Source organism: Piliocolobus tephrosceles, chromosome 10 (assembly GCF_002776525.5).
Source record: "Piliocolobus tephrosceles isolate RC106 chromosome 10, ASM277652v3, whole genome shotgun sequence".
Taxonomy (NCBI): Eukaryota; Metazoa; Chordata; class Mammalia; order Primates; family Cercopithecidae; genus Piliocolobus; species Piliocolobus tephrosceles.
Window position 1 is genome coordinate 26618107 of NC_045443.1, and position 16405 is coordinate 26634511.

General features: G+C 43.1%; 1 protein-coding gene across 2 annotated transcripts in view; it reads right to left on the bottom strand.

Annotated features, from left to right (window-relative positions):
- Positions 1–1693: 1693 nt before the first annotated feature.
- Positions 1694–16405, bottom strand: part of ITPR2 (inositol 1,4,5-trisphosphate receptor type 2) — a 492964-nt gene continuing 478252 nt past the window's right edge. For both annotated transcript variants that reach the window (XM_023209041.2, XM_023209040.2), the window contains 2 exons: positions 2904–3065; positions 1694–2208 (listed from right to left, as the gene is read on the bottom strand). In XM_023209041.2, coding sequence (XP_023064809.1) covers positions 2122–2208; positions 2904–3065 — 249 coding nt within the window. In that variant the 3' untranslated portion in view covers positions 1694–2121. The remainder of the gene's footprint in view (positions 2209–2903; positions 3066–16405) is intronic.

Here is a 16405-nt window from a genome sequence, read left to right on the forward strand (position 1 = left end):
AGGAATTTGATGTTCTTTCTGAAAAGTGCCTTTTCTAAGCATTTAGGCGGAAAAGAAAGAGGCATTAAAAATACAACTAAGAAATATTTAAATTTTGATGAAATAAGAGTCTTGTTAGTTGCAGTCTCTTTTGAATACTTTCCTTAGGAGAAAATATGCTGTGAAACAGTGATCTGCCACTACGCAGTGGTTGGGGACATTAGGTCATTTCTAGATAGCAATTATATACACCTAATGGCTCATTCCCTACAAAATGAACTATTATGGTGTCAGAAAAGGCTAGATACTTTATCATCTGAAAGATAGGTTGCTCAGATGTGTACAAATGAATTTATTCTCTTGACCTCTAGTTCAGATGTCAGAAATATTTTCTTTTTTACTAAAATAGAGATAGGTTCCTATATTGGAATATGTTCAGTATTTATCACCTTTCTCTTCTATTCTCTATCCATAAAACTCTGCCTGATTAAAATATTTTAAAGTATACTTTTAACCTGATACTGTTAATAGCATTGATGATCCTGGATTTTAAAGATGGCTGCTTTAGTCTACTTTGATTTTGGGAAAGCCATTTAAAACAAACAAATATGTGCTATCATTTAAAGTTTTATAAAGAATTAAGAGTAACTGAATGACAGCTAAATTTCTCATGTATTTATTGACTGCCTGTTAGGTTCAAAGTTCTGTGCTGCGTGCAGACATATAAAAATTTCTTATATCTTTGGATCACGAATGTCAGGGTCTTTCAGCTCCTGGTCAGAAAAAATACTACCACGTCAGAGTGAGGAATTCTTAGTATGAGGTGGTGCTGGGGAGTACCAGTAGCTTCAGTTCAAAAATTCATTGCTCTGGGTCCCAACACACCGCTTCTTTTCCTAACACTTTAATTATCCATATTTTGCTCTGCTATTCCAAATGTGTAGTCTCTAAGAATAACCTGAACACGCCAGGTTATTCTCTCCCTCGACAAATTCTGAGTGCATGATTTAACATAAAAACAATTCGAATAAGAGGTTTTTGTCTTTCTACATTTTGAAAAGCCCTTTCAGATACAGTTTTAAATACATAATTGAAATGCGGCATTTTCTTGAGTATTCAATACATTTCTTGGTTTTTTTTTTTCCTAACTGCAGGAATAGCGTAAATAAAAACGCTCAGTTCCTGAAGCAGTTCTTTAAGCACAGCAAACATGAGTCAAATAGCTTTCACTCCAGGTTTATAAAAGGAAATGCCACCACCATAAGTTTCTCAATAATTCCTATCACCTTTAAGCATGTTCATGTATTAATCTCAATATATTTTAATAGCATACACACGGTCTCAAAAAACCCTTTCCTGGGGTTTACTGTTGGCTTTTTATTCCCCTAGATCTTTTAAAAATCTTAGCCTATACATGACTTAGAGCATGTTTTCTACAAGTTATACGAAAATCTCCTTTTGTGCTCCACATTGATAGAGCTTGTCTGAATCCAGAGAAGGCAATCACATTCTGTTATGTTGTCAGCATGAGAGGCAAAAGCTCCAAAGTACTAAGTTCCTAGAGCTGTAAATCCATTGTGCTTCATGTTATAAATAAAGAAATTGCCCTGTGACAGCTATAGTTTGGAAGCATTATCATTTCTCTTTTCAACTCTCACTTTTCATCTTTTCAGTTATTTTCCTTAGAAAAACTTAGCCACCAAAGTATGACTTCTTGTATCATGAACCTATATGCCACAATTAAAAGAAAGAAATTCCAGCCAACCATGTCAGTGGCTGTAGTCAGTATATAAGACAAAACTGACTCCTATCGATTTAGCAGAAGATAGTTTTCTCTGCCCCGTGTCTCCTTCCACCCTGCCGCTCCCTGCCCTCTCCAGCCTTTTGGGCAAGGCTTTTCTTCCTGTTGCATTGCGAATGTGTGATGGACGCTTTCTAGCAGATGCATTTGAGGTTAGGTCTTTGCAACCATGAAAACACAGTTATAAATTGTTCTTGGAGCTATCCCACTCAACATCTTGGCACTTGGTTGTTTTTAACTTTTCAACAATAGGCACTGTTCACTCCCCTCCATCTCAGTTCTTTATTCAGTGATCAGGCAGGACACTGATGAAAGGCTAGTCACGGCTTCCCCCCATGGTATCAGTGTGGTGGCATGTGATGATTCACATGGGGTGTGTTTGATCCGAGGAAGCCCAGTCTCTGCTTATTCTTCCTTTGTTCTGTCATCTGGGGGAAAAGAGAGAGTGTGTGTTCAGCGGATTTGCTCGCTCTTACCCAGTGCTGGTGGGCCACAACTGTTTTGAGTTAATATTCCCCAACTACCTACTGTCCAGCATCATATAGAATATATTTATCAAAAAAGGGATTTTTTTAAAAAGCGAATTTCCATAAACAGAGAAAAACAGCAAACCCCTCTCTGTGGTTAGGAAGCAGGAGCCATTTTAGAAAACAGATCTTGCCTGTCACATAGCTGTCACCATCACCACAGTCACTTTAATAGCTACCATGGTTACTGTTGATATTTTTACTAATACTAACAATTTTATATGATAAAGGAGTTGATTATAGCATTGACATGGTAGATACTAATGAGGATCTGCCTTTCCCATGGGCTTAGTAATTACTATCATGGCAGAAAAGATTTTTTTTTTTTTTTTAATGCAAAGAGGTGCTTGTAGTTTGGCATTTTCTCCTTTCCCCCTTCCATAGAAGGAGAAGTGTCGCACAAGGCTGAGGGAGATGGGATAAGTGGAAGTCCCCGTTTGCTGGAATGCGGTTCTACAGTACGATTTGAGGTTTCTCTCTCGGAGTTTGCAATCCTCTATGGCTAATGACCTGGCTCCCTGGACCCTCTGTCTCCCCTCACCGGAGGTGGTGAAGGGTTTTATCACACCGAGCACCGTCTCCCTGAATGCACCCACCTGCTCCTTGAGCTCTGCCAGCTGACCTGACAGCTGTTTGACCAGACACATGGTCGATTCCAACTTCTCCTGAAGGTTCCGAATTTCATTTTGCTCACTGTCGCCTTCATTGCTAACGAGGGACATGGCTCGCATCCGAGGAAACCAATCCAAATTCTTCTCCTGAAAGTAAATAAATGTGTGGGAATAAGGGAATGAGTATGGAAGGGGAGAATGTCGACAGCTGTTTATTATTATTAACATATATGCCAAAGTCTCTTAGCACTCAAATTGGAGAGAGAAAACCAGGCACAGGGAAAGGCTGAAGTAGGGCTTAGACGCTGGTCTTCACGGGCTGGGGGAAGACCCCAAATATTGAAGCAAACTGTATACGGGCTCCCAGGGAGGTTCCAGCTGAGGCATTTAGAAAGCACCGTGAGGGCTACAGGCATTCAGTGAATGATGACGAATGACGAGGTGGGGTCCGGAGGCTGGGGGAGCAGATCCAAGTGTGTGTGGGTACAGCATAGGCATGCCCTGTTTCTCTTTCCCCCTGGCACAGAAGAGAAGGGCGGGGGACGGTATAGGAAGGTGGTGAAAGAAATGTTTCAGCCTCAGCCACCCACACTACTTTACCTCCCACTTCCTCTATAAAGGCTCCCCACCAGCTCTGCCTCCCTCCGAGCTCCACTTGAGGAAGAGGGAAGTGGGAGGGCATGGCCCGAGGTTACTCTGTCTGCTCCCTTTGGAAATATTTTATTGCAATGGGTGAGAGTTAGACTTCCCCACAGGGCAATAGCTGGTTCCACTTCTGTTTTTGTAGGCAGCCTGGGTGTAGGTGTGTGTGTGTGTGTGTGTTTTCCCTCCAATCGTGGTAGAGACTGACAGATGCTTTCTTCAAGACTCTGCTCCATTGTCTAACATCATAGAATCACTATGTATTACTTATATGACATTTTTCCATCCTCCCCAAAGCTCCGCGAGGTAAATCATGTGGTTCCCATTTTACAGATAAGGAAACAAGAGGTTCTAAGTGTCATTACACTTGTCACAAGCTAGTAAATGGCAAAGCTGGGATTTGAAGCCTCTGCAGCATTGATGGGGTGTGCCAGTCTTTGTCTCTGTCTACCCACCTATTTCTCTAAATCACCTTCTCCCAACATCCCTAGCAGTGAGCATTGTGCTTGAAACTCTTTCCATTCCAGAAAAGTCCACTGAAATGGCTACAACAGCCTCTGCCTGTGGAATCCCTAGAATGAGAGTCATCAGTGTTCTTGCCTAAGTGACAGTGGCAAGGCCCAATTTGTGTATCTCTAGACTGCAGGCTCAATCTTACCTGGCCCTTGGGTTGGCTTTTTGTTGTTGTTGCTAGGCAGAGACTAACAAGTTCTTTACAGTTCCCTGCCCCCAATGGCAGTGAAAAGGGCTGATAAAGAACTAAAGATAAAACATATTGAAGAGTTTTAAACTGCATTTAAACAGCTGCACCTAATTAGCATTTCAAAGGCGAACAGTAACTTACTCTGAGGTGCAGAGTGACAGATTCATTCATTCAATCAATCCTTCAGCATCTATTGTTAGGTATTTAGGGGGAAAGTCAGATAAGACTGTGTGTCTGCTCTCAAGGAGCTTATGGCACAGGACAGCCCTCCACAAACAGTGGGCTGCACGCTGTGTGTATCGAAATCCCCTGGTTGCTTTTTAAAACTGCAGATTCCCACCCCACCAAATCAGGACCTCAGGGAATGTATGTGGTTCTAATATCATTAAAGTGTTAAGGACTCTGGTTTACAGACACAGGGAAGACTGGCTGGGTAGGGAGATGGAGCAAAGGGGAAAGATCTGGAATAGGCCTGTGGGGGAAGAGCAGAGGAAACCTAACAGGGGCCCATGAAATACTTGCACGGTAGGTAGTGTGGCTGGTCCAGCTGCTCACCCACAGCCCAGGTGGATGTGCAGATGAGATAGAAAGCTCGACTGATACAGCATGCTGTGTCTCCCTGGGATGAGCATCAGAAAGATCAAGGTTTAAGGGAGTTCACACATTAATGTGTGAAGTGGTAGGAAAGACGGAGGAGAACAGACCTGTGCTAAATGCTCTTTAAGCACTTATTCCTTTCAACAATTCTGTGAACTTAGGTTCTGTTATCTATCCAGAATTTACATTACCTATTATCTGAATTTTACAACTGAAGAAAGTGAGGTGCCATGGTTTAGATACGGTTTGTCTGTGTTCTCCAAACCTCCAGTTGAAATTTGATCTCCAGTGTTGGAAGTGGACCGAATGAGAGGTATTTGGGTCATGGGGGCAGATCCCTCAGGAATTGGCTTGGTGCCATTCTCACAGTAGTAAGTGAGCTATCACTCTTTTTTTTAAGACTGAGTTTCACTCTTGTTGTTGTCCAGGCTGGAGTGTAATGGCGCAATCTCGGCTCACCACAACCTCCGCCTCCTGGGTTCAAGCGATTCTCCTGCCTCAGCCTCCTGAGTAGTTGGGATTACAGGCATGCGCCACCACACCTGGCTAATTTTGTATTTTTAGAAGAGACGGGGTTTCTTCATGTTGGTCAGGCTGGTCTCGAACTTGCGACCTCAGGTGATCCACCTGCCTTGGCCTCCCAAAGTTCTGGGATTACAGGCGTGAGCCACTGGGTCCGGTGAGTTCTCCCTCTTAGGAGCCTCGATGGGTTTTCGGGGGAATGGATTAGTTCCCATGAGAGTGCGATGTTACAAGCCAGGGTGCCCCTAGGGTTTGGTGTCTTTTTGCATATGCCCACCTCCCCTTTGGCCCTTCTCTGCCATATTTTGATGCAGCACAAAAGCCTTCACCAGAAACCAAGCAGATGCTGGCACCGTGCTTCTTGTGTAGCCTTCAGAACCATTCCCTAAATAACTTTCTTTTCTTTGTAAATTACCCAGTCCCAGATATTTCTTCACAGCAACACATAATAGATTAAGAAATGAAGCTAGTAACTGGATTAGCTGGGATCCCAACTCAGATCTGTCTGCACCAAGGTCTGTTGGCAAGACAGGAGATTGTGGACAGAAAGTAAAATAACAAAATTTAAAATTCCAAACGTAAAACAACTTTATGAAATGAAAAATTTTGAGGTGAGAGTGCCTTAAGCCTGGTAAAAGTAAATATCACTGAACTTGGGAAGTTAGTGTTTAATGGATACAGACTATTAGCTGGAGAAGATAAGAAATTTCTGGAGATAGATTAGTGATGGTTGCAGAACAGTGTGAATGTGCTTCATGCCACAAAACTGTACATTTCAATGGTAAGATGGTAAATTGTGTGTTATATACATTTTACCACCATTAAAAAAAATCACAGAATTTGCAGAGGCTAATTTTTAGATGAACTGTGCACAAAACTCCTGAAGTCATCCTGCAGGTCAGTAGTCGGGGTAGATGAGGAGGCTGTGGGTGGCCAAGGGCCAAAATCTGTATGAATGAACAAGAGTGACCAGGAGGTATTAAAGGATAGGATGGGAAGGACTAGAAAAGTGCATTTTTGTGGGAGGTTTGAGGTGTGTTGATTCCTCGGTGATGAGGAGCCCAGAGTGCTGACCGTTTTCTAGGGCTCTTAATACAGACAGGTTGGGAAAAATAGGCAGCTGCTACCAAGGGGCTAAACGAGACGGGGCTTGCCATGGTTTGAATGTTTGTCCGCTCCAAAATTCAATTTAATTTTTAAATTTGATTGGCATTGTAACAGTATTAAGATGCGGGACTTTCAGGAAGTGATTAGACCATGAGGCTAATGTGTGAACTTCCACCTCATGGGGGTGGTGATTGGTGCTGTAACAAAAGGGCAAGTTCGGTCCTCTCTTTCTCTCACCCCCTCACCTTCTATCCTGTGATTCTGCAGCAAGAAGGCCCTCACCAGATGCAGGCACCTTGAAAATAGACTTCTCAGCCTCCAGAACTGTGAGCCAATAAATTTCTGTTCATTATAAATCACCCAGTCTTATGTATTCTGTTACAGCAACACAAAACGGACTAAGACAGGGCTTCTCTTGGGAGAGCAGCCAAGAAAGCAGCGTTCTGGGAGAGATTTTTTCAATACACAACAGGACAAGGATTCCAGAGGGGCTATTGGGGCAGGAGGATTTGGGAGCATCACAGACTGGGCTTGGGGTAAGAAGGTACCAGGAACGGGAGGGATGGTGAAAACATCAACCTTCAAAAAGTTTCCGAAAGAAACAGATGCAAAACCTTGTTCTAACAGTAGACTGCAACTCTCACAGATAACGTGTGAGTGTTTGTAAAGCTGCCTCCAAAGAAACACTATTGCAAGCATCTCAGGGGCCAGGATCAGCCAAGTCCATGGCCTCTTGCTTTTGAGGAAACAATGGCAGCTCTCAGTGGACCATAGCTGGTGCCATTTGAGCCACAGAATTCCCTTTCCCTACACTCTCTTTTTTCATTTGTTTCTTTGTTCATCCATTCACTTAATAATCCTTGCTGTGTTTACTATGTCTCTGTTAGGCACTGGGAAAACAATAGTAAGCAAAATCCAGCACAATTCTCATGCTTATGGAACGTGTAGTTCATAGGTGGAGAGTAAGACTTCAAACAAAGGATGATAAAAGTAATGAGAAGCTGTGCTTAAGTGCAAAAGCTACACAGTCCTGTCATCCTTTCTCTTCATTCCTAAATATTATCCTGTCTTCCAACCCTCTTCTGGTTTTTCTAATCTTTCTTTCACTCCTTGTATCGTCTGTGTTTTGGTTTGTTTCTCAGCCTTTTCTCTCCTACCTTTCTGCTTCTTGCTTCACTCCTCCCTTCCCTTGTATATCTGCTGATTTTAATCTGAGACAAATATATAATGTACAACTAAAATTTGTTTTAATATTGAACATTTTATGGTTCCTTTTCTTAATTTTTAAGAGACCTGAGTTGAATGCTTTACATTTCTCACTACAATGGGGGAAAAAAAACCCCAGCTTAAATTGATTGCTTTCTGTTCTCTTTTTAAAAGAAAGCAGTCTTTTAAAAATCAGTTCCACAACTGATTTTTCTTCAAAATTACTGCAGAAAGTACAGTATTCCCCGTTATTAGAAGTGGATACATTTCAAAACCCCTAGTGGATATCTGAAACTGTAGAGAGTACTGAACCCTAGATATACTATTATTTTTCATATATATACATATCTATGATAAAGGATAATTTATAAATTAGGCACAGTAAGAGATTAACAATAACTAATAATAAAATAGTACAATTAAAACAATATACTGCAATAAAAGTGGTCTCTTCCTCTCTCAAAATATCTTACCATTTTCAGACTATAGTTGACTGTGGGTAACTGAAAGCACAGAAAACAAAGCATGGAGAAGGGGGATTACCGTATATTCTTTTCACGAAAATTAACTCCAATACAGCAGCATTCCTAAATGGTGAATATGCTTTTCCATTGAAAGTAGCTGCCAATTAAACACTCAGAAGTTTCTCTCTCTGCTCTTATGGCTTCCACAGAAGGCTCAATCTGAGCAGGGGAAGAGGAAGGTAAACCCGACTTTAACCTAAGCCAGAACCATAGGACAGACACACAGAGAAGATACTAGTTAACAGGACACCACTTCCTCTCTATGTCAACTTGTAATATGTATGCCATCTAACAAAGCAGTTTGATTTGGTTTGTTATTTCTTGATTTACTCATGCATACTATGTACATCTTGTGATCATGCATATGATTATTAGATTCCCATGATGACTTGTGTCAAAATGAAATAATCTCCTTACTTCACCAGGAATAAACATATTTGACCACAGGGTACTATAAAGTCAGGGGAAGATATGGATTAACTGTTAGATTCTGAGGCTATAATGTATGGTCCTAGCAAGTGGGTGAGTGGAAATCCAGAGCTTCTCAAAGATTCTAAAATGCAAAACTCAAAGATGAACCGTCATTTCCCTGAGAAGTTCCTTTAGGGCTCACACACTATGTCAACCATACCCTTTTATCCCCAAATTCTAGTAGTTATCTATTTCTCTGGGTGATTAAAAGACCACTAGATAGAAGTGTAGAAACCTTGTAGTCATTCAATAAAATGATTAGGTTGCAAGTGTCAAAGGTCAGCTGTGCTGGGCCTGCCACGGTGGCTCAGGCTATAATTCCAGCACTTTGGGAGACCGAGGTGGGCAGATAATCTGAGCTCAGGAGTTCGAGACCAGCCTGGCCATCATGGTGAAACCTTGTCTCTGCTAAAATAACAAAAATTAGCCAGGTGGGGTGGCAGGTGCCTGTAATCCCAGCTACTCGTGAGGCTGAGGCAGGAGAATCACTTGAACCCAGGAGGTGGAGGTTGCAGTGAGCTGAGATCATGCCACAGCACTCCAGCCTTGGCTACAAGAGTAAAGGCTCTGTCCAAAAAAAAAATCAGTTGTGTTATGTTTTCATATTTGGTTCTTAAATGTGATACCTGATCTGTAGGAAAGGACAATGGGGGTATAATGGAAAGAGCACTAATCTATGAGTCAGGACACCCCGGTTCTGGTTTTACTTTAGCAAAATCTAGCAATAAGATATAAGGAGGAAGAAAGCCTTATTCTCTGACTCCCAGTTTCTTTATCTGTAAAATCAGACTGTCACCCTAGGTGGTGTCTGTGTCTCTTCCAGCTTGTCATTCTGTGAACAATGATGTAAAGACAGCTTTAAAAACCAAATTGTTGACAGAAGATTGAGCTTGCCAAGTGAGCAAACAGAAACATGGCATTTTGGCTAGAAGCAGCCTCAAAACCACACAGCCCACCCAGTATACTGCAAATGCCCAGCCTGAAACCTAGAAAGTTTAGGTTTCCTTGAGGTCTCAAGGCACAATAGCAGCAAATATCCCTGCACTTAACTCCCACTTCTGGGCAAGTTCTTCCATATTACATAGTGGACTAACTCTTATATAGCCTATCCCTATTCTTACCTAATTGTCCACTGGCTCAAGAAAATATAAAGAATGTAATAATTTTTCTCCATATCAGAATGAGATTAAGAAATAATGCGAATGACTTATGTTAGCCGAACATTGGAGAAATTGTCTTGGTCTTTTTAGCTGTATTAGGTACATATTAAAAGCTGACTGTGGGTAAGCTACAGAAAGCAAGAATTGTGGTTCTATATCATAGTAACATATCCTACTTGTGGGCTGCCTACCAAATGTCAGGCACATTTTAATCATGCTATGACCAATACCCACAATTCCATAATGTAGGGACTATTTCCATCCCATTTTGCAGATGACAATACTGAGGCAAGAGGATTAGTTACTTGCCCAAGGTCATATAGGTGGTGTTAGTGGCTAAACCAGGCTTTGGCCTCCACCCTATTTGATTGAAAAGCACATATCCTGTCACTGCACCAGACTACTCTGCATGTTGAATGGAGATATCTATGCTTAGCTTCTGAACTTGCTAAGGAAAACAAAGACTATAGTAAATCTCCAAACAGAAGCTACTATACCTTGGGCCCCCTTTGATTTCTTCTTCTGGGGTATGCTGAAGATTGATTTATTAAAAATCGGAAACAAATCCTCTAGACATGGTATCATGGATGCACGTGCAGGTACTGATAGAAATGCAGCAACAGTTGACATTCACTGTGATTTTGCAGAATGCTCTGAAATACTGCTAATAAAGAACAACCCACAAAATGTACTATGTATTGTAATGGAGTATCAGTAAACCATTTAATATGTACCTTCACCTCTGTACTTGATGGCTATGCTTAGAATGTGCTGTCACAAGACCATTTCCTAAGGTTTTTCTTGGTTACCATCCTTTCCTGAGCTTTATGTTTGTACTGCATTTTCCATTCTAAAATTCATTCACAGAGCCTTCTAGGCTGAGGCGCATAAGCATTTCCCCAAAGCCTCAGCATGACCTATTGCATTCCTTTCTTTGCGCTTTTGGTCTGAAGACATCAGCAGAAATGGCTCTCAAAAGCCACACAAGTCATGCTGCTATTGCCTACTTACTGGAAGATCCCTCAGGGAAAGACGGCATTTCTTCTTTCCTAGAACTTTAGACCTAGAAAATAATCTGGAACAAGAATTCTTTCTGAAGTTGAAGTAATCATTTGGTTATGGGGTGTGGTTATGGGGGCGTGTCTCATGGACCCCAGCACCTCTGCTCAATTTCAGTAAGGGCATGATGAGCTTCTCACCTTTGCACCAATATGGTGGCCTTGAGGGCAGATTAGGCATTACCTAAAAAAATTAGGAGATACCCATGACATTGGCATTGGGATTCCTCATCCAGTTTCTAGTGAACACCCACCTGTATACAACAAGGACTGTGAGCAACCTCTCTGGTTCTCACAGAGGCTCAGATGCGGGCCTTGTATTCATGAGGGGGAGGAATGGGCTAGAAAACATAGTCTTGTTTAACAAGTATCAGGGACTGCAGGTGACAGAGAAAGGATACAGCTGTGTTCTTTGAAATTAAAACACTAAGGCTAGGTGTGATGGCGCATGCCTATAATCCCAGAATTTTGGGAGCCAAGGTGGGAGGATTGCTTGAGCCTGGGAGTTTGAGACCATCTTGGTCAACATTGCAAGACCTCATCTCTACTAAAAATTAAAAAATTAACTGGGTGTGGTGGTACACACCTATAGTCCATCTTGGTCAACATAGCAAGACCTCATCTCTACTAAAAATTAAAAAGTTAACTGTGTGTGGTGGTGCACACCTATAGTCCAAGCTACTTGGGAGGCTGAGGTGGGAGGATCGTTCGAGCCGAGGAGGTAGAGACTGTAGTGAGCTATGATCATGCCACTGCACTGTAGTCTGGGCAACACACAGAGACACTGCCTCTAAAACAACAACAAAAACAAAAACTATTCTTGGACTGACAAATAAATGAAAACCTTCACAACTCATTCTAAAAAGAGGGTTAGGGTTAGGGAAGAAGAGTAAGAGTGAGTTTGCTCCATTAGAAAAACATATGACAGGAGTTGAAGATTCATTTTCAAGCTCTTATTAACCAGAACTGTCTTTCTGTGTCTCCCTGTGTGTTCTGTCTGGATCTCCCCAGATCTTCCTTGTGAACTGTTAGGTTCCTGTAAATGTGGTGAGTACCAAATTTGTGTGGATTGAGAAATCTGGAATGTGTTAGTTGTACAAAGCAAAACAGGATTGAAAGATTTTGTAAAGCTACAAATCCCTTCAGAGTGTTATCATCATACCTTGAAATATTGCTCAAATCTAAATGCTCAAATATCAGGTTTATATTATATATCCACATATTATAAATTTGTGAATTTTTACAAAATTATAAAGCAATATTACAAACAGAAAGCATCCTTGGTTAGCTGAGGCCATATGCAGAGTGGCTGAAGGCCACGCCTTAGAGCTGTGCATAGCACCCAACAAAGGTTGGTGTCACTGCCGTGTTCCTGCCTGGCCCCTTTTTCATGGCACAATTTTCAGTGTGCTGGTGGGGAGGGGCTCCTGGCCTAGGAGCCTTGTTTAATCTAGTCATTGCTCCCAAAGGCCGAGGGAAAAAGAGGCTCCATGAAAGTGCCCATGCAGGAGGAGAGTTCTGGGATGAAAATGACTTCACAGGAGTCCTAATCTCAGCAGGGCCCAGGTATACAATAAAAAAAACTACAGCTGGAAGGTACTGAGAGATGGGCTGATTCTATAACCCCTGACTTTATAGGCAGCACAGCCATGGTGGGAGGGGGCATGACCCTTGCCCAGCACAGGGCTTGCAAGAGGACAGGACTGCCCATTACCATGTTATGGATGGTCCTGCGGGCTCTAAGCTTCTGTAGGTGTGAGTCTGAAGGCCCCTATCCCTACTGGCTTCCTGACTTTAGGGAGGCAGAGGGAAGCAGGTAAGTGAGGTCCCCCTCAGCCAAAAAGAGGATCCAAATAGTTCAACATTTCCAAACATGCTGTGAGGTGTCAGGAAGAGCACTGGGCTCTGGAGTTTCAAAGACTCATGGGTCAGAATTCCCATCCTTAGACTGTTTCCAGACCAGTGGCGGAACTGGTATGGGGAAAGACAGATGGCAGTAAAGACTTCTGCAGTGGGCATCCTGGGGGCGAGAGGCACTGTATGTACTAGCCCTCACCTGCAAATCATCCTCTGGGGTGGGCTGCATGTCAGATGGTGGCTCTTAATTGTTTGGGGGCATTGAGAGAACTGTGATATTCAAGACCTACTTCTCCCAGGTGGCCTGAAATAGCACCAAGTTTGAAAGCAGGGCTCTGGGCAGTGACTTGGGAAAACAGGTGTGGATACCAAGTGTAATGAGGACCCTCGAGCTTAGCTTTTTTCCTGTGGTGGCAAGTGGTGGGTCTCACCCCCCCCAGAAAACAGCCTGGACTATGATTAGAGACCACAGCCCCCGAAAACCCACCTTACTTCTCTGGCCCATTCCCCCTCCTTCTTCCTTCCCAACTCTCCCTCTTAGAAACTTTCTGACCCACATGAGCAGGAGTGCAGAGGCTACACAAATAAGTGAAATTACTTGTGTATTCTTTTGGTCCCAGACTTCTCATCCCCGATCCAGCCAACCATAAGCCTTAGCTGTCTACAGAATGCATCAGCTACATCTGCTCATGGTGGGGTCCTGCCCATTCCCAGCCAACAGGGCACCAAGGGATACAGCCACAGAGAGAACAGGGAGTGGCCCAGGACTGGGGAGGTCTAAGAAGGCTCAGATCCAATGGCAGCTTAGACAATTGGCAAGCTACAGGCCTCTTATCAATCAGTTTAGCAGCACTGCTAGCACAGTAACCGGGAATACGAAGAAGCAGGACTCTAGGATGAGTGACCACCTCTGATGAGTGACTTGCTGGGAAGCTCTGGGGATGGGCACTGGTCCCAGTGTTGAGCCAACATGATGGTGAGGAACACTCAGAGAGGGGAGGTGGAGTCCAGCTCCCAGAATTGCTTTGAGCCATCGGCCAGCTGATTCCCAGATGCTGTAGTGGCATCAGATTCAGGGACTGGGGCCCGGTCTGTTAAAGGTCTCTGGGAATCTGGAGATGTATTTGATGATGCAATGATGGAAAAGCCAGTCTGAGCAAGGGGCCTACCCAGCATTCTCCAGGATCCCTCCTGCTGTTTTTTCCCACAGAAGTGTCAAGTGGGAAACATTCTGCCCATAAAGGAAAAATAATTAGGTAAAGCTTTGGCATCAGAAGAGGCAAATTAGCTGGGAGTGGCGGCACACACACACGTAGTCCCAGCTACTCAGGAGATTGGGGTAGGAGGATTGCTTGAGCTCTGGGAGGTCAATGCTGCAGCGAGCTATGATTGTGCCACTACACTCCAGCCTAGGTGACAGGGTGAGACCCTGTCTCAAAAAAGGAAGAGACTATTGGGGACACCAGCAACCCAGGGTACTACCAATGGACTTCCTCAGGGCCAGTCATGTCCCTTCCTGCTTGTATTTTTCTTTTCCTGTCAATTCTGAATTCCACTGAATCTCTACATATTGTCTCCTTGGGACCTTAAAAGCCTTTCTTAATCTTACTATTTATTAATTTCCATATTTTAAGCTAAGTTATCACCTCCTGTCCTCCTTTGAAAAGACATAAATGTTTATTTTCTTCTGCAAATAATATGAAGTAGAAACATTTGCAAGTCTCGCTGAGATAGAAAAAAGCTAGAGATTGCTTCATGGTGAGATTAGGGGAAAACATTTGGAATAGGGCATTGAATACTCAAGGGGGCATTCGTTCAATGTGTGGCTGCCCAGAATCTGAAGCTCCTTCCTGTATCTGAGGAAATCATTACTGTGGGGTCCTGATGGAAGTCTGGGTCCCGTCTTCTGCGACAGAAGCTGAAAAGGCTGATACTCTGTCTGCCCTCCCTGTGGCGGCTAGAGCTCAGTCATGTGACCAAAGGGTGGGCCATCAGATGCTCTTGTTTGAGATTTTCATATGGAACAAGGGATGCCAAGAAGCAAAATAGTACGGAATTCTTTCCATTCACGGTGGTTGAAGAGGTGGCTTCTGGCCGTGGTGATGCCCGCTGGGCTGGAGCCAGCTTCCAGCACTCAGCAATGGCACTCTTCCTCTAACCAGGCTGTCCCCAGGTGGGACATCTGGCCAGCTCTTGGATGTTCTCTCGGAATCTGCTCATACTGAGTCTGGTTTCTGCTTTCCTCTGAATGTTGTACTCCTTTCCACAAATTCCTTCTCTCCTTAAGATAACCAGAGTCCGTTGCTGTTGTTTGCAATGCAGAACCACTGCACGAGCCCATGTGGGCACTGACAGTGGCTTCAGAAGGGGTGGCAAGAGTGGGACACATGGAAGTGCTACCACAGTAATGTCGGCCAAGGGGGCTTTGAAGTGGGAAACTGAGTGCTTGAAAATGCACACTTGACAGACAACAGTTTTCCCCTGGAGGGATGACAGGTGCACGTCACCACGCCCGGCTAATTTTTGTATTTTTAGTAGAGACAGGGCTTCTCCACGTTGGTCTCAAACTCCTGACCTCAGGTGATCTGCCTGCTTTGGCCTCCCAAAGTACTGGGATTCCAAGTGTGAGCCACCACGCCTGGCAAGTTGGTGGTTCTCAAAGTCTGTCTTCCCTAGATCACCTGGGAAATGGTTAGAAATACAAATTCTTAGGCCTTACTCCAGATCTACAGAATCAGAAACTCCAGGGTTGAAGGCCCAATAATTGGTGTTTTAATGAGACCTCCAGGTGATTGTGATGCACGCTGAAGTTTGAGAATGACCACTGTAGATAACTTAAGGTCTAATCAATGATTTCCTAACATCACTACTCATTGGAGGAACTGTAAAGAAAATTCTTAACCATACTCATTGTACATGTTGATTTCGTAATCATACAATTTGTTCGCTAAATAGGTACACATCGGAGCATAAAAGGAGTGCTACTAATAATTATGTAGAGACAAGGACATTAGATGAAAGACTGCTCCAGTCAAAACTGTGGTTCCTCTGGGTTCCATTAAAACCTAGACTATCATTTATGGGATCTGGACCACTTAAGTAAGAGAATGAAATAATTCTGTGACAGTATTGGGCAGCTTCTCGAGATTAGAAAGTCCCATTTACATGTGTAAAATTGTGAGAGCATGACTTTAAGGTATTATCTACTGGGAAGTCATAAGCATTCTGGTCACTCAAAAAATGCCTATAACAATGGCTTTTAACGTATTTCTTACGTGAGAGTGGTCTATACTGGCCACTCCCACTTCATTATTACCCATTCTCTCCTTTAAGTCTTTTTTAAATAGACAGCTGCTAATATTCCCCTGAAATTCCTCTTTGATTCCAAATACCTTTTTCTAGAAAATCCCTATTTTTTTCCCCTCAGTCTTTTGTCCCTGGCCTCTCTACTGGTCTCTGAGCTTTCCAAAAGTCCATTGCCAATGGGCTGGGGCACACTCAGGTTAAAGATCTTGAAGGCTTTTGGGGGTCAGCACAACACAGAGGTCTAATAAAAAATTCAAAGTTGGATGAAGGTGATGTGCCAGGTTGCACTAAAGAGACCTTGCACTCAGACCAAACTTTCTCATTAGCATCAGAG